At 37.8% G+C, this 23,088-nt stretch overlaps 1 protein-coding gene across 2 annotated transcripts in view; it reads right to left on the reverse strand.

The window, feature by feature from the left end:
- Nucleotides 1-23,088, reverse strand: part of epg5 (ectopic P-granules autophagy protein 5 homolog (C. elegans)) — a 134,144-nt gene that overhangs the window by 79,365 nt on the left and 31,691 nt on the right. For both annotated transcript variants that reach the window (XM_059989479.1, XM_059989478.1), the window contains exons 11-19: nt 22,559-22,716; nt 21,312-21,466; nt 19,184-19,324; nt 14,693-14,857; nt 6,859-6,981; nt 5,987-6,246; nt 4,683-4,823; nt 2,567-2,711; nt 92-289 (exon numbers count right to left, since the gene is read on the reverse strand). In XM_059989479.1, the coding sequence (XP_059845462.1) occupies nt 92-289; nt 2,567-2,711; nt 4,683-4,823; nt 5,987-6,246; nt 6,859-6,981; nt 14,693-14,857; nt 19,184-19,324; nt 21,312-21,466; nt 22,559-22,716 (1,486 nt within the window). The remainder of the gene's footprint in view (nt 1-91; nt 290-2,566; nt 2,712-4,682; nt 4,824-5,986; nt 6,247-6,858; nt 6,982-14,692; nt 14,858-19,183; nt 19,325-21,311; nt 21,467-22,558; nt 22,717-23,088) is intronic.

The raw sequence follows: 23,088 nt of genomic DNA on the forward strand, positions 1-23,088 counted from the left end.
TTTTTGTATGAAACCAAATGCAAGTTTCAATTTTGATTGAATCAATTTAAATTAGGTTACTTTACATTTGAATATATAATTTGTGAGCTACCTTGTGTAGTTGGTAAAGTGACTTTTGCAAACAGTCTTCCTGTCGGTGAAGAAATGCTGTCTTGCATAGATTGTCCATTAGAAACAAAACAGTTTTATCTCTGTGCCACAAGTGCTGATTTGTCAAGACGTGAATCCAGAATTCCAAAATAACACCAGCTCCCACTCTGCCGGGTTTACTGCTTTCCACAATATGAGTCTGTGAAGATGAGCATTGTTTAATTTCTTTTAGAATATTGCATCAAATCAACGACTAAAAATGCTGAGAGAAAAAAAAGTTTACATGCTGAATATTTTGCATTCTTAAATACACAACCATAACTTAACCTTCTGAAAATATAGAATAGCTATCTTAACTATTTATATATATTGTGTTTCTTTTATTATTTGTTATTTATCTTTTTGTGTTTTGTTAGTGCTAAATCAGATCTGGAATAACAATTATTTTGTTCTTTTTTACATTTGTATACTGAAGATGACACTAAGAGTTGACTTTTCCTTAAGCCACCCTCAGTATACCTGCCCCCCACTCGCCATACTCCCCTCCACTCCATCCAAATTCCTCCTTAGTACATTCCAATTCTTACTCTGCACCTGTACTCATTCAAGACCTGGAGCTGGCAGCTCTAAAGTGCAAAATGCTTTGGGGTCTGTCCAATCATCAATGCCTCTGCAATGCATGAATGAAGAATTGCAGCCTCATATTTTTGAAACTATATAAGTTCAGCAAGTACAATAGACGTAATTAAAAAGTGGGAATGGAGAAACATAAAGTAACTCCAAGTGTGATAAAAAAAAACAAGAAAAACCTCCAGTCTATAATTTATTATCTACCTTAACAGTTAAACACTAATGAGACTTACTGAATGTGAAATACATCCATACAAATGGTTAATCTTTACAAAAAAAGTTGCTTCAGTTGAGTTATCACCTCAAAACATCAATAATAGGTTTTCATTTATAACTATAAATTATGCAAAAGCTTTGTTTTTGACTCCAAAAATAAAAAAAATCTTTATCAACAGATTACGAAGAGCAAGATGCTTATATTTCATTAAAATGCAATACAGTGGATTTAGATTAACTCCAACAAATCAGGACCGGTACATCTTAGCCCAATTAAGTAGCCGCCCCAACCAGCCAAAGTTTCTTAGAAATAGTTATAAAAAAGACAAACTGAGTAACAGACTGTATTTAAATGAAATACATGAAGTAGAACACTAGCAATATAAAACTGTGTATTAGTTCCTAGTAGTTTACAACAGATGAATTCATCCAATATATGCAATGAACAAAATCAGCGCAGATACAGAGTGTAGATAATGGATTGACTTCATACAATGCTATTGACAATCTTCATTAAAGAAGATTGTGAAACCTTCAAACTCTTTGTAGTGAAATAATTTCATTTTCACTCCAGCCATTTCTGGCATCTCAAAGTCTGAATGCTTGAACCCACCGTGAGCAAATCAGGTCTGAATTGTCTTATTGCTCATTTCTTATGAACTTACAGTGTCAAAAAAAATCACCGCTTTTTGTATAGGAAAAAGATGACTGACAGTATTAGAAAAGCATTTTGCTCTAAGCATGGTGTAGCATCTACACAAGTACCCTTGGCTGACATTAGGTACAACCTGTTCGGCAACAGTTTCCTGCCCCAGTTAAGTGTCATGATGTCCCAAAAAAAGAAGGGAATACCAGAAATTTTCTCAATTAGTCTGTGTTCTTTTAAGAGTTGTTCCAAATAAGTCACAACCCTGATTCACCAACAACTCAATTAACTGGAATCTACTGGAAACCTGATAATTTTTGAGGGGAAGGCTGATTTACAGGAGATCAACCAGCGTCAGTGGGTGTGGGGAGGGAGACAGAAAAATAATCAACGTTTCATGTTCTGATGAAGGGTCAATGTTAATTTTCTTTTTCCCTCCCTCTCCCCTCAAATGATCCCTGACTAATGAGTATATCAGCATTTGGCTTTTATTTCAGATATGCAGTATCTGCTGTACTTGTGCTCACAGTGTTATCTTAACATCCTGTAAAAGGCAGATATGTCAGGTACAACCAGAATTGGGATAGTGTGTCAACTGATGGGATTAATTTGTGCAAATCAGTAAATCTAGTACTTTACAAATATCATACTTTTATTCAAATCTGTTTAATCAGCAATACAGGAACTGAGCCACAAATCAGTCAAGCCAACTTATGTAATCTTGACTGTATTACTCAGCAATATTAAATAGAACCCAAAGAAGCAAATCTTTTAGAGAACCGTTAACAGAAGAATTTGCACATCTCCAGAGTAACAGCACTTCCAAATGCATTTAATTGCTCATGAAATGACATGGGATGTCCAGAGGCAATGAACAGCATCACAGAATTACAAGCTCATCTTTTAATATGATTATATTGTTTACTATGATGTGTTTAATAATTTTCGCTGTTTTTTGAAACGTAATTAATGTGCCTTTCCTACCTGGATCATACTGTTTAATAATTTAATGTTTTCACCATAAGTGATACCAGTTAAATGTTGTGCCACTTTCTGAGTCATTTGCTGAGTCACTCCCTGAGGCACAACACTGTCAGTCTGCAGAAAAAGCTGTAAAGTCAATAAAAACCTGCGGAAGATAGAAATGAATCATAGTGAGTTTTCTCCCATTTCTTTCACACTAAAGATTCCTAATCCTAAATGACAATCACACAGTTCCCATAAGATATTATTGTAATATCATGAAGAATACAGACGGAAGAGTTAAGTCTTTTTTGTCTTTAAATGCTTATATGCAAACGCAAATTCACATGAGTGACACATCCAGCTAGTCTACTTCACTATTTAAGTGTATTTCATTATTCCTGATAAGTGGGTGTTAGAGCAAATTCTGGACTGGGGTTGTACAGCAAAATAATTAACTTAAGCAACCAACCTTCGGATCTGAATATGGACTATAGATTAAATTTAAAATATAGCTCCGGATAATAAGTTCTTAGAGTTGCGAAATGCAATTAATTGGAAAACCAGACAATGTTGGTTTAGCATTCATCTTGGGTGTCTTTGGTATGGTTGCGAAGAAGGAGGTGTGAAAGTTATACGTAATTCAAAGGAAGCATTGTAGATATATTGTAAATATAGAATTGTCCTTTAATCTTTATAACCATATAACAATTACAGCATGGAAACAGGCCATCTTGGCCCTTCTAGTCCATGCCGAATGCTTACTCTCACCTAGTCCCACTGACCTGCATTCAGCCCATAACCCTCCATTCCTTTCCTGTCCATATACCTATCCAATTTTACTTTAAATGACAATATCGAACCTGCCTCCCACTTCTACTGGAAACTCGTCAAACCTGCCTCTACCACTTCTAATGGAAGCTCACTTAGCATACAAAATGAAGCAAAATTGGGTTAAACAGTCCTCTTCCTCCAAAAGGGTCTCAATATGACATCTGGTGAGCCTCATTTTGAAGAAAACAAGCCTATTTCGTATCTACCAGCTGTGTCTCTCTGGTAACTTTGTTCATGTTACAACAATGAGGTCCAAGATGTGTGCTTTTATAAGCAATGTTGTTGTAAACTTACTAGTTTTTTTTATGACATTAATCATACCCATGAATTGATTTACTGGAATGGAGTTTAAGGAGAAAAAAGAACTTTGTATCATAAAGGGTTTATTGGGACATTAACAATTCAAAATTTCAAATAAACAAAATATGTAAGAATATTAGCTTCCATACTTCATCTAAGCACATTACGAGGGGTGATTGATAAGTCTGTGGCCTAACGTAGAAAGAAAACCTAGCACATTTATTTTTCAACATAGTCCCCTCCTACATTTACACACTTAGTCCAGCGGTCGTGGAGCATGCGGATCCTTCTTTGTAGAAGTCGGCATCTTGGACCTCCAGAAGTGGTCCACAGCAGGAGTGATTGATAAGTTCGTGGCCTGAGGTATGAAGAGATGAGTTATACAGTTCTCATTACATGCACGTGCAGTTCAATTCTTTGAGCGATTATACAGAAAGTTTGAAGTTACAACTTCTGTGGTATTTCTGTTTCAGATAATTGAAAATTGCAAGTACTGTCTGAGAAAGTGGACAACATTGGCCTTCGTGCAGTCATCCGCTACCTCGGTCTCAAGGGCTTATCACCCAGGGAGGTCCATGAGAACATGGTGGCAACACTAGGGGAGGGTGAAAAATAAATGTGCTAGGTTTTCTAAAATTGACTCCTTCTACTTTAGGCCACGAACTTATCGATCACCCCTCGTCAATCAAGTTGAATGCTTATTTGGAAAATCATTAAAAATTCATGTAATTCTGAGCTATTAGGGGTCAAATAGTAGATAAAACAAGATGGACTAAATATTTGTACTTTACAGAAATTATTACCCCTAGTTAGCCTGCAATATACAACAATCACTTTTTGAAGCTATCAACTGCCAGTCACATCTTTTGACTTTGTAAAGGCAGCCTTAATGCATTTTATAAAATGTTCTTGAGTCACTATACACTCAGCAGATATATTTAAAGAATACATCATGATTATTAAAATTATTTTTCAGCACAAAATAAAGTAGCTTTTACTTAACTGTTCATTTTTCAGAAGATAATATTGGCATGGGTAGAAGATCGGCAAGATCTTATCTAATACATGAATTACTGCTTTAAGACACTTTGACTGTACCAGTATTTCCAGAAGAGCTATGCCTTCAGAGCAGAACTTGTCAGCGCTAAGTGGAAAAAATACAGAATCAGTAAAGCGTAATACTAATTTCACATCTTTGAATAAAGCTTAGCAGCATATAAAGCTGCCATATGAATCTGTTTAAACAGTAATAATGCAGTAATTGACAGAAGGTCTTTAAAAGCTTCCATTAGACTGGAGTTACCATATTGGATCAGTAGCCTTGGCCACTGTTTGATTTTGTTAATTGATAAATGTCAGTTATAGAAATTGAGTAATTTTCCAGTTTGTATTAATTGAACACAATGATATAATAATTTTCATCTTTTACAAAACACTAATGCACAGAATAGTCATATATTGATATGTTTTTTGTAAACACTCACAAGTGACTTTCATAATATAGAACCTACACTGCAGTGTACAGGAGGGCTCTAAAACTGCTCAATGCATCACCAGCCTACCCGCCATCAAGGGCTTGTATACAGAAAGGTGCCAGAAAAAGGCCAGAAATATCATGAAGAATTCCACCCACCTTGTTCTTGGACTGCTTGCTCCATTCCCATCAGGGAAGATGCTACACAGCATTCACGCTAGGACTACATCAAAGTCCTTTCTGAAAGCCCCCACCACCTAGGCCATGTTCTTCTTGCTGCTGCCATTATTAGGACTGGTGAAGGGTCTCGGCTCAAAATGTCAACTGTTTATTCTTTTCCATAGATGCTGCCTGGACTGCTGAGTTCCTCCAGCATTTTGTGTGTGATGCTTTTTTGTTTGTTCATCTCCAATGATGAATGACTTAGCAAAGCTACTGACTGGGAGATTAATATTTATCATATCACCTTATGCTAAAGAATTAGGCCATTTAGTCTATGAAGCTTCTGCTAGCTTCCAAATCAATTCATCAATCCCATTCTTTTATTTTACTCAAACATATTTGCTCCTATCAATTCCTTCCAATTTGCTTCTTAACCAAGTGCGCTACAGTCTGTTTACCTACTAGCATGTCTTCAGGATAGGGGAAGGAATGAGACTCCTGGAGGTAACTCATGCAGTCAAACAAAAAGTTACCCGAGGTTAGAATCAACTCCAAGTCATTGGAGCTATGTGGCAGCAGCAGCATCTCTGCCACTGAAAAAAGAGAAATAAAATCCTTGTCATAACTAATTTTAAAATCTAAAATTCCTAATACTTTATAACTTGACGTACCTGTGACCTATTGACGTTATTGAAAGTGCAAGATAACAACCAATAGGAATGCCAGCTTTTACAGCTTTAAAAAGTGGATGGAGGGCTGGTAACTCATTCATTTCTGGTGCAGTGGAGGGGTTACTGATAGGTGTCCAGCCCTGGTCACTGTATGAATGGCTACTGTGTAGCTTCAATCTGACAACCAATTCCCATGCCCAGTGATTAAATAAGGCCTCCGGAGTCTGGTTCAGGCGAACAACACTAGCTAAGTAGGATACCTAAGATTAATACAAATAAATGAAAGTATTAATAATAATTAGTTCTGAAAATCTAATAGTTTAGTAACCACTTATCTTTTAACAGAGGTATAAACATATCTTATCACTTTAAATTGAAATACTTCAACATATACAAGGCTTAAAAACTATCATACTTCAAGAACACTTTTCAAAGATTCTTTTAGAAAATTTTTGGAAGTGAATGACGACATTATAAATGGTCCACTTGCATGGATACATTCTTCACTAATTCAGATTTTCATCATTTTCTTCTGAGCCTTCACCCGCTGGAGCACAGGCTACTGAAAGCAGCTCACCAGAGTTCTCTATCCTGGGCCAGTCTCTCAAGTTGTCCCCAGCGGTAGCCCATTCTCAAAGATCCTTCCCCAGATAAGGTCTTTGGAGCCTCTTTTAGCTTTTCTGTAACTCTGGGTTTTCACAAAATGGGGCTGCTAGTCTCATGCCTAACCCTCCTACTTTAGTAGTTGGGCTTGGCAGAGTCCATGGCAGAGTTAGGATTTTCATCATGTTCAAGTGTTTTTGCCAATAACATGCAACAGGCAAACTATGACATATTTTACAGCATTATCCAAAAAATGATCTCCACATTACCTGCTTTATGCTTTCAGAGATAAATCCACTGTAAGGTTTGTCAGTGAGGTACTTCTGATATGCTTCTAGAACCATTAATGCTACTTCAGTATGAAGGGAAGGATCAAGAGCAAGTTTTGATTGCTGGAAAATAAATCCAAGTATTAAGATAGGATAGAGTTTTATGCATCAGCTACCACAACATGGCCCCAAAAACTCACTTTACTTTTCCAGGTGGCCCCCGTTTTTCGAATGTTCACTTTACGACACCTTGCTGTTACGAAAGACCTACATTAGTTACCTGTTTTCACTAACAGAAGGTATTTTCACCGATACGAGAAAAGGTAGTGCGCGCCCCGAGCAGCCAAGCTTCTCCCCAGGAACTGCATTTTAGCCGCCACTGCTTAAACGTGTGCCTGTGAGCATCTGTGCTTTATGTCGATTTATTTTGTGCATCTGTTAGCTAGGTAAGTTCTAAGGTATCGGAAAAACCTAAAAGAGCTCGTAAGGGTGTTAGACTTAGCATACAACTAGACATAATTAAGCGTTTCGATCCTGGTGAACGAAGCAAGGACATTGCCCGTGCGTTGAACCATTCACACTATTTATAAGCAGAGAGAAAGAATCTTGAAAGCTGCCAATGTTACTGTTGGTTCTGCTCGTAGCGAAGTGGTCTCTCTTAGTTGGTATCCAATAATGGATAAAATGTAAAGTCTATTGTTTGAGTGGATTGATGGGTGTACAAAGCGTGGTGTTCTATTAAGTTATCTTATACTTAAGAAGAAATCAGTCAGTTTTTTTTAATAACCTGTAACAGAAAGCACTGGAAGATGGTGGTGAAAGTGTTGCGAAGCTTGAAGTTAAAGGTAGAGACTGCTGGAGGTAGTTACTGGAGAGACTGCTTCTGCTACGCTAGTAGCGCTACATAGTGAGAATTTCGCTGTGCTAGACAGTGCTGCAATGATTGCAGAAAAGTATTTCTATTTATATAGGCTGTGTATTATCATATCATTCCTGCTTTTACTATATGTTACTGTTATTTTAGGTTTTATGTGTTATTTGGCATGATTTTGTAGGTTCTTTTTTGGGGTCTGGGAACGCTCAAAATTTTTCCCATATAAATAAATGGTAATTGCTTATTCACTTTATGACATTCCAGCTTACGAACCGTTTCATAGGAATGCTCTACCTTTGGATTGCGGGGGAAACCTGTATTTAATTTCCTCTAACTAAATTAAATTTGAGATCCAATGTTCTTCAGTAGTAGGGCATGTTATTGCTTGTGTTTCAGGGCCAAGCCAGCTTTTGGGCTTCAAAGTAGTAGTAGTAATAATAATAATGACTTATTTATAGAGCAATTTTCATACAGATAATATAGCTCAAAGTGTTTGCAATGGGGTAAACTGCAAACATGAAACTAAAATTTAAAAAACCATGAAAATAAAAGACAAAAAGATGTTAGTTAAAAGTAGGGTTAAATAAATAGGTTTTGAGCTGACGTTTAAAGGTGTCAACTGAATCTGTGCTCTTATTGTTTTAGATATTGAATTTCACAGCTTAGAAGCCGTAATTCAAAATTGGCTGACCTGCCAATTATCTTTTGAGGGAGATTGTTTAAAGTTAAGAGACCAGCAGCACAAGATCTGAGATCTCGAGCAGGATTATAAAATGAAAATTATTCTGTGATGTACTCCATTCCTAGACCATTAAGAGATTTAAAAATAAGTAAGCAAACTGTAATAGGAATACTAAACGATACAGAAAGCTAACGCAGAGTAGCTAGGACAGTAGTGAAATGTTGCCTCATCCTGGTTTTAGTTAAAAATCTAGCAGTGGCATTCTGAATGAGTTGATGCTTGTCATTAGTTTGCTTTGGAAGGCCAGTAAAAAGTGCATTGCAGTAATCTAGTCTATTCAATATAATAGCATGAATTAGTTTAAGTATCAATATGTGACAGAAACAAATGTACCTTTGCAATATTTCTTAAGTGTAGGAATGCTACTCTGATCACTTTCTTTACGTGGAATTTAAAGTTCAAATCTGAATCAAGAATAACACCCTGGCTTGATACTTCTGATTTTACAAGGAGAGATAAGTTCCTAAGTTTATCGCTTCTGGCTTTGGGACTAACCATAGTTACTTCAGTTTTATCTCAGTTCCGTTTTAGGAAATTATTGCTCATCCATTTGTTTATTGCAGCCATACCAGGAATCAGAGAAGATGGGGGGTTATCATCATCAGGCTCAACTGAGATACACAATTGTGTGTCATCTGCTTAACTATGGCAAACAAGTTTATGCTCTGTAATAATGTCTCCTAAAGGGAACATGTATAAGGGGAAGCGGAGGGGACCAAGATAACCTCCCTGAGCAACACCAAAAGCTATAGTGTATCTCTTAGAAAAATGGTATCCTGAACAAGACAAAAAAATTTCTCTAAGATATATGACCTAAGCCAACTGAGGGCATTACCAGAGAGGCCACAAATATCGAGGAGATCCAGGAGAACATTGTGGTCAACTGTGTCAAAGGCAGTACTTAGCTCTAGAGGAATTTGAACAGACTTATCAGTGTTGAGCGGAAGGTCGTTGATAATTTTGATAAGGGCCACCTGTGTGCTTGGTTTACTCTAAAACTTAACTGTTCTAGAATATTGTTCTCATCTAGAAAGTTGCTAATTGGTTGAAAATGACTTTCTCAACAGTATTGCCCAACAAGGGAAGATCTGATATAGGCCTGAGTTAGCTAGTACCTCACTATCAAAGCTTGGCCTCTTAAGTAGGGGGTTGACAGCCTCAATTTTGAAGGCATTTGGAAAAACTCTGATTTCAATTTCCTATTCCTATTTTACTGGATCTGATGCTACCCAGTGAAGCAATAAGATTGCTTCCCTCAGTCTCTGGAGCCAATGCATTCTAGTTGAGAGTAGCATTCAACATAGCCAAATTCTCAGCACCAGACAATGGTAAAGTTGGAGAAGTTATTCGTCGAGAGCAAGACATCAGCACTGGTGTACACAGCTCTGTGTAGGTCCTTCATGGAGCTGTTTGACCCCCAGGATTTGACCCACGCACCAATCAAGATATATGGCATCATATGGCATCAGTAGATATTTCAAGTTTTGCTGAGAGAACTTGTCTGCACAAGACCTCCACAGGGCACTGTGGTACAAATGATTTCAGTCAGCTTCCACAGGACTCCATTTCCAAAGACACTGTGTTACAGTTTGTAGAAAGCTGCTCTGCTGTTCCTCTTCACCGATAAACTTTTGGGAGAAATGACAGCAAAAAAAACCAAAGGTACCCTATATACTCTAGAGCCATCTCAGTTACATGGATGAGATGAGTGATAGTCAGCCGGCTTGGATGGGCTAGTGGACAACCTTTGACTTTGTAATGTTCAAGAACAACCTAAGTTTCTTAACTGAAGCATTAAATGGATTCACTGTTGCTTGAAGACCATGTGCAGAGTAGCTAACACACAAGCTGATTCTGGTTATCCTTGATAACGAGCTATTATTTAAGCAATGGAAAGGACTATTATTAGAGTATTTACTGTCAGTTGATACTAGATACCAAAGTCAGATGATAATTGATTTCAACAAGGTGGAAGATGACTGTCAAGTAGGAAGAGGTGAGATAAATTACAAAACCTTGTTTGGACTCCAGATGTGGGAGCCATCAGTCTCAAGCGTTACATTCAGGACAATGACAGTCCTGTCATCATGCCCAAGTCTGAGGATGATGAAAACCAATGCAATGGAGGGCAATCCAGAGACCCAACAGATTTAAGAAACTGAACATCTTCAACAGGCCAGTGAACGTAAGAACAGTTACTGATTTGGTTCCCAGCATTTTGTTTTTGTTTGTTTCTCCCCAGCAGTTCTGCTATATGTATGCTTCCAAGAGGTGTCTCTCACCACAGGGCAAAGGAGGTTCAGGATAATGTGGCCAGGACATTATCCCAACTAGACAGGAAGGAAATACCCCTTCCTTATAAGTTGGTACAGTGATTAAATCTCAGGGTTGTACAGGTGGCCCCCGTTTTTCAAACGTTCGCTTTATGACAGCTCGCTGTTACAAAAGACCTACATTACTACCTGTTTTCGCTAACCAAAGAGGATTTTCGCTTTTACGAAAAAGACGCCCGCTTTGTATGTGTTACCCCGAGAAAGACTACCATGACCGCGAAGCCTTGTGCAGGCAGTTGTCCATGCAGGCGTATACGTACATATGCATGTACGTGCCAATTTTTTTTCTCCACATCGATTTTGGCTTGCTGTCTTCCCGATTTTGATAAGCACATATGATATGATACATATGATATTTCTATTTTATATAGGCTGTATATTTATCACATCATTCCTGCTTTTACTATATGTTTGTGTTATTTGGTTTGATTTGGTATGTTATTTTGTTGGGTCTGGGAACGCTCAAAAATTTTTCCCATGTAAATTAATGGTAATTGCTTCTTTGCTTTACGACATTTCGGCTTACAAACGTTTTCATAGGAACACTCTACCTTCGGATAGCGGGGGAATCCTGTATACAGTGACGTACATGTACTTTGATAATAGATTTACTTTCAACTTTGATTGGCATCCCCAAGATCACCAAGAAATCTCCTTCCCAGATCTCTGCTGGAATTTTGTCATATTCGGGAAGCCACTGTTATGACAGACCACGACATATAGCCCACTAGTTTAACTGATTTCCATCTGTAGGGATGGACCACTTCAGTTCTCCAGTCGTTGATGTATTGCCAAGCGCATTGTAGTGTGGCTTGCAGGATCTCCTCTGATATGATGGACTCACTGTCCATCGACTATAGCTCAGCACTTAATACCATCATTCCCACAATCCTGATTGAGAATTTGCAGAACCTGGGCCTCTGTCCCTCCCTCTGCAATTGGATCCTTGACTTCCTAACTGGAAGACCACAATCTGTGTGGATTGATGATAACATATCCTCCTTGCTGATGGTCAACACTGGCGCACCTCAGGGGTGTGTGCTTAGCCCACTGCTCTACTCTATATACACGTGACTGTGTGGCTAGGTATAGCTCAAATACTATCTATAAATTTGCTGACAATACCACCATTGCTGGTAGAATTTCAGGTGGTGACGAGGGGGCGTACAGGAGTGAGATATGCCAACTAGTGGAGTGGTGCTGCAGCAACACCCTGGCACTCAATGTCGGTAAGACGAAAGAGCTGATTGTGGACTTCAGGAAGGATAAGATGCAGGAACACATACCAATCCTCAGAGGGATCAGAACTGGTGAGAATGAGTAGCTTCAAGATGCTGGGTGTCAAGATCTCTGAGGATCTAACCTGGACCCAACATGTCAATGTAGTTATAAAGAAGGCAAGACAGCAGTTATACGTTATTAGGAGTTTGAAGAGATTTGGCATGTCAATAAATACACTCAAGAACTATAGTTGTACTGTGGACAGCATTCTGACAGACTGCATCACTGTCTGGTATGGAGGGGCTACTGCACAGGACCAAAAGAAGCGGCAGAAGGTTGTAAATTTAGTCAGCTCTACCTTGGGTACTAGCCTACAAAGTACCCAGGACATCTTTAGGGAGCAGTGTCTCAGAAAGGCAGAATCCATTATTAAGGACCTTCAGCACCCAGAGCATGCCCCTTTCTCACTGTTACCATCAGGTACGAGGTACAGAAGCCTGAAGGCACACACTCAATGATTCAGGAACAGCTTCTTCCCTTCTGCCATCTGATTCCTCAATGGACATTGAATCTTTGGACACTACCTCACTTCTTTAAAAATACAGTACTTCTGTTTTTGCATGCACCTTTTAATCTATTCTATATACTTAATTGATTTACTTATTTATTATTGTTTTACTTTTTTTTCTCTGCTAGATTATGTATTGAATTGAACTGCTGCTGTTAAGTTAACAAATTTCATGTGCTGGTGATAATAAACCTGATTCTGTTGAGCACAGGAATTTAAAATGCTTCTTCCAAATCTGTTTTATGGTGTCATCTTCCTTAAGAAGCAGGGAACTATCCAAGGGTGTGGGGCCCATAGTCTGTCCTTGAAGCTAAAAGTTGCATGTTCTGTCAGTCTGCATAGCTGGATCTTTTATACCATCTCCACTCACCAGTGTTTTCTCATTACAAATGCATCACTGGATCACGACCAGTTTTGTGGATGGCTTTCTCAGGTTTATACTCAAGGAGATCATGAATCTGCGTGTTATTATATACAAATTATTTCTGGCTCCATGATTACATGAAATCAATAGCCTTGGAGAGCAGACTTCAGCTGCTCCCAGTGTACCTAGAAGGAGATGTTATCTATGGTATTAATTTGCTCCTGTTCACTACAAAACTACATCTTAAAGTTATGCTTCTGCTGTCCCAGATCTTTGGGAACTGCAACATTTAGTCAGCCCCAGATAGCCTTGGTGCTATCGGAGAACTGAGAATCTATTTTTAGTGGTTTTCAGATTTGCTCACAAACTGTAATGAGTATACTGCTTTGGTCTTTGCTAAGTCGAATGATGTTCTCTGTAAAGTGCCAGTACTCAGCCCTGAGATTTTCAAATGACTGCTATAACTGAACCCAAGTTCAGGGAAATGGGAGTAACCTGAAAGGTGTTCACTAGGTGGGGTGGGTAAGTTGTGCAAATGGCTATTTCCATGCTGTACATTTTCTATGACGAAGCATTTAAGAGGAAAACCTGTATTAAGTGAAGTGTTGGATGTATTTGAGATACAATCTAAACTTAAGTATATTTTAACATGCAAAATTTCCAGAATCAGGTTTATTATCACCGGCATGTGACGTGTAATTTGTTAACGTAGCAGCAGCAGTTCAATGCAATACAGCAATGCAATCTCTCTAGCAGAGAGAGAAAAAAAACATAAAACGTAATAATAAATAAACAAGTAAACCAAATTATGTATATTGAATAGATCTAAAAAATGTGCAAAAACAGAAATACTGCATATTAAAGAAGTGAGGTAGTGTCCAAAGCTTCAATGTCCATTTAAGAATCAGATAGCAGAAGGGAAGAAGCTGTTCCTGAATCGCTGAGTGTGTGCCTTCAGGCTTCTGTATCCCCTACCCAATGGTAACAGTGAGAAAAGGGCATGCCCTGGGTGCTGGAGGTCCTTAATAATGGATGCTGCCTTCCTGAGACACCACTCCCTAAAGGTGTCCTAGGTACTTTTGTAGGCTAGAATCCAAGATGGAGCTGACTGGATTTACAACCCTCTGAGCTTCTTTTGGTCCTGTGCAATAGAACCTTCCATAATAAACAGTGATGCAGTCTATCAGAATGCTCTCCACAGTACATCTACAGAAGTTTTTGAGTGTACTTGTTGACATGACAAATCTCTTCAAACCCCTAATAAAGTATAGCCGCTGTCTTACCTTCTTTATATCAATCGGTTCAGACCAGGTTAGATCCTTAGAGATCTTGACACCGAGGAACTTGAAGCTGCTCACTCTCTCCACTTCTGATCCTTCTATGGATTGGTATGTGCTCCTTTGTCTTACCCTTCCTGAATTCCACAATCAGTTCTTTAATCTTACTGATGTTGAGTGCCAGTTTGTTGCTGCGGCACCATTCCACTAGTTGACATATCTCACTCCTGTATGCCAATCAACAAATTAACTCAGTGACTTCTGCCTGTGTTCAAATGTAGCAATAATTCTTTGTGGTTTTAAGAAGTATAGATCAGTTTAAATAAAACTCAACCTACTATCATTATGAAAAATGCACAATCCTAGTCAGTTAAAATATCAGGAGAATCTATGACAAAGCTTTGCCAAGCTGTTAACAAAATGCAGCTTTCTGCCTCCCACTCAGTTTAACATACCTGCTCATCAACACCCCAGTTCAGTCCTTCAAGTATGATGCAAGCCAGCTTGTTCTCAACAGCAGTTAAATTGTACTTCAGAAGCCAGTCATGAATTACATCCATTTCAACTGAAGTTATCTTCCACAGGTGCAGTGGAAGTTCTTTAAAGAGATACAAAGAAACCTGCAGCAATAAGGAGTCCATTACATTCTCATTGGCCAAAGGAATACTACAATTTTAACATACACGTTACTTTCTCCAATATGATTATATAAATCAGTAATTTATATCCCAGCTCTCTGAGAATTACACCAATATTGCATAAAGACATTATAAAATATATGATACACTTCTATTCAATGTTCCCTTTATGTTTTTTGTGAACAGCTGCGCAGACTATAACCATTGCTCTGAGCTGGAAATTTTTACATGGCCTGCAAAACTACGCAGTACATATTAAAAATATTCCAGTTGTGCGATTACAAAGGCTACTACGTGGTTGCGTACTCACGTAGCTGAGAGGAGACAGTGCTTCTATTCCATAACAACCTCCTTTTAATGATTATCTTGTGAAACTGATTGTGATTTTGCAAACTCTTAAAAGTGGCAATATTGTACTGCCCTTTTACTTACATTTTATTTCTGAATTTATCATTCATTACTTAAGTCTATGTGACATTGACAGTAAATATCTTATAGACAAGTTATAAATGATAAATTCAAAAGCTAAATTGAAGTAAAAGGGCAGTATTATTTAAGTCATTACAGCGGCAGAAACTTTGAAAAGAAATGATAGCACAACTTGTTTGACAAAAGTGAAACCAATATCATCTGAAGTACATGCTTGACAACAGAAATCACCACCTGCTACTTTGCTTAGGCAAAATATTGAATGTGCTCTGGAACTGGAACTATTTTATCACTATGTTTTAGTATTAATCTGTTGTACATATATATTAGAATTACAGTCATAGAAGTACAGCACAAAAACAGTCCCTTCAGCCCATCTAGTCTATGGTGAAACCATTTAAACTGCCTACTCCTATCAACCTGCACCAAGACCTTTGCCCTCAATATCCCTACCATTCACATACCGATCCAAACTTTCTTTAAACATTGAAATTGAGCTCACATGCACCATTTGTGCTGGTAGCTCACTCCACACTCTCATGACCCTCAGAGAGGAAACTCCATCTCATGTTCTCCTTAAACTTCTCACCTTTCACCCTTAACCCATGACCTCTGACTGTAGTCTCACCAAGCCTCAGTAGAAAAAGCTTGCTTGCATTTATTCTATCTACATTCCTCATAATTTTGTATACCTCTATCAACTTCTTTTCTCAATCTTCTACATTCGAATGAACACAGCCCTAACCTATTCAATCTTTCCTTGTAACTCAGGTCCTCCAGACCTGGCAACATCTTTGTAAATTTTATTGGCACCCTTTTAACCTTATTTACATCTTTCCTGTAGGTAGGTGAACGAAACTGCACACAATACTCCGAATTGGAAGTAAAATTTATTCATGAGGTAGAACTTTATGCTAGCGTACTCATTTATTTGTAAAGCAAAAGGACCATAAATGCATATTTGTATGCCTTTTCACATGCAGTTGCTGAAGAGGATGTTGCACATTTTTAGTTCTCTCATTTCCCTTTACATTGAGGCTTTATTTTCCTCATGATACCAAGGCAAATGAGAAACAAAATAAAAACTGCATCCTTTTGCTTTATTTCCCCCACCCCTTGACTTCCCACTTTAGACTCTTGCACATTATGAGACCTTCAACTGTGAATCATGCAACCAGCAATTACAATCAGATTGCTTAGTCACCTCATGTGACTATGTCAAGTGTGAGCAAAGAAGTTTCTCATAATGAAATGCTTAATGCTTTCAAAAACGAACAAGTTCTAAATGTTATATTACTCATCTTACTTCAACACACTTCCAGTTCATTTTTTAAAATATATTTTATCTATCAATATCTATTTGAATCTACTCCAAGGCTTTAAATAGCTCATCTGTTGCTGAAACATTCTTTAATGATTATTACTGTTGGAGCTGATAATTACAATGCCAGCCTCCCACCACCATCCCCCTCACATCTTCTACCAGGTTAAAATTTGAGGTTATTCAAAATCTTTGTTTCTAATAGAATAATTTTCATTGTCATATTTACCCATCACCCCTCTGCCCAGTGTTCCACACTGGATTCCTCTGAGTAATACATTGATTATAAAATACTGATCATTATTTTCTCCCTCCCATTGTTGGTACCTTCCGACAATGTTCTCCGATCGCTTCCTATTTTGGCTTCTTACATATAGAGTTTTAATTGATGTATTAATAATAGGTATCTGTTCAACAACAAGATCCAGACATGATTAAATTTCTCTGAATCCACACCTTTCTCCTCTTTTATGATGTGCGTAGAAACGTGGGCTTTTCACCAAATTTTTATTTAACAGCCTAAAATCTTGTTAAATGAATGAGAATCAAATTTTGTTTGATAACATTCCTATGAACCCCTTTTAGTACGTTTTAGTAGCTTAAAGGTGGTGTATCAATATGACCTCTTACTCCACACGAAGAAATGAAATTAAGTTCTTTATCTTGAAAAGAAATTCTAATTCGTATTAATCCATTCTGTCAAACAGCAGTAAATTAAGTTCCATCAACCAAACATCAAATCAAAAGCCCTGTGTGAACAGGAGATCTGCAGTCTGTTCAGAGCCAGATCTGTGGCATCCAAGACCAGCAATCCAGACTCCTGCAAGAAATCCAGGTATGACCCACAGAAGGCCATTCTGAGAGCAAAAGGCAATCTGTATGACGTTAGATAAACAATCAGATGCACAATTGTGGCAGGGTTTCACCTTTTCTCCAAGGTAAAATCTAACTTCATAAATGGCAGTGATGTTTCAATCCCTGATGAGCTCAACATCTTTCATCCATCCTTTAACACCGAATAACACTATGCTTATATGAATCACCACAGCATCCAGTCACCTTATGAGCTCCATTTTGGAGGGCAAGATCAGACCATCCTTGAAGAGGTAAACCCTCACAAGGTGTCAGGTCCTGACGGTGTACCTGGCCAGGTACTGACAACTAGTATCGACTAACTGGCTAGAGCATTCAAGGACATAGAACAGAAAAGCACAATACAGGCTCTTTAGCCTAGATGTTGTGTCAAACTTTTAATCTACTCTAAAGTCAATCTAACTTTTCCCTCCCATTTGGCCCCTTCATGTTTTTTCAACTACTCAATAACTTCAATCTCTCACTGCTGCAATCTGATGTTCCCATCCACTTCAAAAGGGCAGCAAGCAAACCAGGGCCCAAGAACAGCAGGGCGAGCTGCCTCAATGACCATCACCCAGCAGTGCTCATATCTACTGCAATGAAGTGCTTTGAGAGGTTAGTCATGGCTAGAATTAACTACTGCCTGAGCCCAGACCTGCTGAAACATGTCTACCACCACAACAGGCCTTCAAGCAGGTGCAATCTCACTGGCTCTCTACTCTACTTCAGAACGCCTGGACAACACCAAAGCATACACCAGGCAGCTGCCAACCTTCTAAACCTGGGACTCTGAACCTGCCTCCGCAATTGGATCCTCGGCTACAGTCAGTGCAGTTCAGTAATAACATCTTTCCCACACTGACAATTAACACAGGTGCACATTAAATATCCACGGTTAGCCCACTGCTCTCTCTACATTCATGACTGTGTCACTTAGCACTGCCGAAACACCATTCATAAATCCACTGTTATTGGTAAAATTTCCAAAAGCGATGAGGAGGCTGACAGGAGCAAGAAAGAGCTGGCTGAGTGGTGTCACAACAACCTCACACTCAATGTCAGCAAGACCAAAAAACTGACGGTGGTCTTAAGAAAGGAGAAGTCGGGAGAACACACCAGTCTTTGTGGAGGAGTCAGTGGGAAAACACAAGCAGGTGTAAAGACAGGCCAGCAGCTATACTTCATTAGGACTTAGAAGAGATAATGTAATGTCTTGCGTGGACTTGTGTGGAGGTGAACATTCTGACTGGTTGCATCACAACCTGGTATGGAAGTACCTCAATGCTCAGGATCACAAGAGAGGCAGCCAGCTCTATTATGGACACAACCCTCCAACCATCAAGGACATTTTCAAGAAGCAGTGCCTCAAGAAGACTGCACTCATCACCAAGAACCTTTACCATGGGGAACATGCTTTTTTACAGTGACTACCATCTAGGAAAATGCACAGGAGGTTTGCATGCCCATCCTAATGGCTTAGGAACATCATCTTCACCTCTGCGATCAGATTTTTAAATGGTCCAGGAATACCTAAACACAACCTTGCTATTCCTTTTCTTCTGTACAATTCAATTTGTACATTATAGAAACTTCTATGCCAAACAACAAATTTCATAACTTACTTCATAAAAAAGCTGATTCGGAAATAGATCTGGTACTTTATGTACTTAGCCATTTTATTTAAAAGTTAAATCAGAACATACCATGCCAACTTTATCAATGCTTCCTCGGACACGATCCAAAAGTATTGAGATTATATGAGGATGAGCTGTTGAAATTGTGGCCAGAAGTTCACGGCCAACCTTGGAAAATGACTCTCTGGTGGAAGGACTTACATAGGCTACCTGTATATTAAAAAAAAAGTGGATTGTGGTCAATTGGGCCATTAGTTAATTGGTTAATCAGGCCAGTCATTTTTTGGGACAACACTTAAAGAACAAAAATTATTCAAGAAAGTAGTTCGCTTCCATACATTTATTTGGGACAATATTGATTGGGACAGGATAATGTTAAACAGATTCTAGTGTCAGTCGCAAGCTGTTAGACACCACACCATGTTCAGAGTGAACAGTTTTCAATAGCGTCAATTGCATGCACTTGTGTTATGTTTGGGCTGACGAACACCAATTCAAAAATCAGTGATTTTTGATAATTTTTTAAAAAACGGACTAATTTCAGACCCTTGTCAAGATTCTTGTCATGAGAAGATTTGACAGTAGTCAAAAAAAATTACCACAGATGCCTGTGCTAACTATGTTAATTTATGTTCAAGAGCACAGCAGTATACATTGGCAGTGTTCAAATTTTTTTCTGTATTTCATTTAAATACATAACTTGTTAATCAGTTAAACGGTAGTTTGCCTTTTTTTAATATCTTTTTAAACTATTTCCATGAAACTATGGCTAATTGGGGGGGGGGGGGGGGCTGCTACTTAATTGGACCTAAGTGTACTTGCCCCGATGTGTACAAAATAACTGAATCCACTGCACTGAGTATATCCCACAAAAGCTTCTCTTCTCAGACCTATTCTTCTTTTCTTCCCCCCCCCCCCCCTCGGTATTTCTCCTTGGTCTCTGTTCATCTCGGTGCAGCACTTGGAAACATCCAGAAATGAGGCATTTCTGATCTCCTCCCCCTCCGCACCACCATCAATCACAACACATTGCTTGGCTCAGTTCATAATCTGAGAATCACGAATAAATCAGAAATTCTATCAGTTAAACTGCAAAGAAAACAATACCATTTTCTTTGCCTTAGAGCATAAATCCCAAACTGCTTGAAATTAGTGACACAAGATGACCAGATTGTTCACAACCACAGTCTTATTCTGTTGAGCTGTGCGTTTAACCAGTATTCAAATCTGGATCAGGCACAATCAGACTTACATTTTTTTTTAAGACATCTGTGATTAAATTGTTATATAGCATCACACATTTAAACCTTTAGATCACTTTTCAATAGGTCCCATTCTGCCTTTTATCATTTAAATACTATAAAATGATTTTTCAGGTTCCCTTTTATGTTTTATGTCTTTTATTCTATGTCTTCACTGGCCTTATTTCTTCAGTTTCCCTCTCAACATACTGTGCTTTGCTCTACTCTCACTTCAAGAATTCTTCCTTTATTTCACCACATTTCCCTCATCACCCTGGCTTTGGTTTTCTAGCATTTTTTCTTGTGGGATTGTACTCATCTATACCTGAAACATTTTCTCCTCAAAAGTCACCCACTGCCCAGTAGCTATGATTGATATTTGCCTACGCATTCTCCTTCTGCCATCTGATCCACTTCTTTCCCCAGTACCCAATTCAGCAATTCCTCCTTTCTAGTTGATCTGACAACATACCAGAGAATGATGCTCTCCTGAACACTTTTCTGAAATTAGGTTATAAGATAAATATGTTTGACATAAATTTTTAAAAATGTGACACATTTGTCCACTGTAATATCGGGGAAAGTAAGGCCTTTAAATTTATCAAAGCTTCCTTATGCGGTCAGACACTGTCTGTTAATAGTTTACCACACCTAATGAGTGAAGAAAATCTATTCCAATATTCCTGATTCATTTTCTCAAAGACAATACATCTGATATGCAGCAATTTGGATTCACAAATATCAATACATTAGCAACATCATCTTTCTGATTATCCCCCAAGTAATTATAAACATTATAAAGTTCCATTATTTATTTTAAGTATGTTTTTACAATTAAACTATTTAGTAATAGTACTGGTTTTTTTTTACAAAATATGCTATTATTGTCCCATCGAATTTCAAAATAAATAGTAATGATTCTAAGATAAGTTCCAATTTTTAGACAACTAACAGACCTCGTATATTTCTAAAGCAACTATCTTCACAAACTCTTGATCCACATTTTCTCGTTTTGATTGGGTCATATGTGCAAATGTAGTGAGAAGACATATTCCGTCGGAGCTAGTAATGTTGGACAAGCACTGTTCAAACATTTGTTTATGTTCTGGGTCTGTTTTAAAATAGAAACACAAAAATGTAATAATGATCTACTTTTCTGGTACTAAGGATTACAAATGACAAAATGTATTAAATTTAATTTCAAAACAAGTATAATTTAAACTCAAACTTCCAAACTGCTAGTCTAGCATTAATAATCATGAACATAGAACAGCAAAGCTTAGCCACTACCACCATCAAAACTGTGTATTAAGAACCCATCATTTGCGAACAAAATAAAAATCTACCTCTGGCATCTCCCTTAAACTTTCCTTGTGTACTCACCTTTATTAGTATTGGCCATTGTCACTCTGGGAAAAATTATGCTGGCTCTCTATGCTTTTGTCTCTCAAAATCTTTCACAACTCTATCAAGAGAAAAGCCCTAGTTCGCTCAAACTTTCCTCATAAAATATGTCTTTTAATCCAGGCAGCATCCCAATACATCTCCTCTGCACCATATCTAAAGCTTCCACATCCTTCCTAAAATGAGGTGACCAGAACTGAACAGAATACTTTAACTGTGTGAGGCTGACTCAATTAATAACAACACTGATGATTGTCTGATAAATCAGAAAGATGAAGCCATTTAACTGGATATATATATATATATTTTTTTAAATGCTGCAGGCAAAGAGATACTAAATTAGACTAACAGACACAAACAGTATTCCATCTTTCTAACCTTCTGTTGTCTGTTCAATACATTCATCAGTATACTAAATAATGGTATTGTGAAGTATGCGAGTTAAAACAAAAGGATAGAAATATCGTTATTCAAAAAAACCTATTTACCCTGAGAATTCCTAGACTAAAGTCATAACCCTTTAATTTATATCCATTTGCTTATCTAAATCGCACACATATGAATGTAGCATCAAAAACTTACTGATTTCTAAAAATAGCTTCTTATATACAGAGGTATTGATAATTGGAAGAGAAAACATTATATTGATGGAAAGAAATGTAAATATGCAAGGAACAATGAATCTTTTTCCTTATTTACTAAACTGACTAAAATTTAACCCTGTAAAAAACAATTTTTATATATATACTGCTTAGAAAAGTTGTTTGCAAATGCAGAGGTGACAATGTCTCTGCAGTACCTTTAAGCTTGATCTTGCATTCATCAGAATGTAGCCCAGCGCATAATCCATCAATATCATCACATTCTGCACAATGTAGGATATAGAAGAGTTTCCATATCATCTTGTTTGATAGGGTTTCAAATGGCATCTCAGACATGAAAAGCCAAATTCCCAACCTGTTTCAAAGGACAATTTTTTTTCTAACTTAAAAGAAATGAGACATACAACAAAAATCCTGATTTTAAAAAAAAAATCAGCTCAACATTTGACATGTTCCGCTATCAAATCATGTTCAACAATTACTAAAGTGCATAGATTTTAAAAAATCCACTCTCTAACTTACAGCATTCTGGTCTAATATGGACCTAATCGATATACTAAAGAAGATTGGTCTAACTCCCTATCGAGGCTCATTATTTTCAGCAACCCTGCCAAAGACCAACTTATCATGTACCAACCCCCAAAGCATCATCTAACCATCTGCCCCTCTGGCCCAATTGTTAGTAATCCCACCCTCCAAATATCAACTGGAGCTTGGCTGTGCCATT

Source organism: Hypanus sabinus, chromosome 14, assembly GCF_030144855.1.
Source record: "Hypanus sabinus isolate sHypSab1 chromosome 14, sHypSab1.hap1, whole genome shotgun sequence".
Lineage (NCBI taxonomy): Eukaryota > Metazoa > Chordata > Chondrichthyes > Myliobatiformes > Dasyatidae > Hypanus > Hypanus sabinus.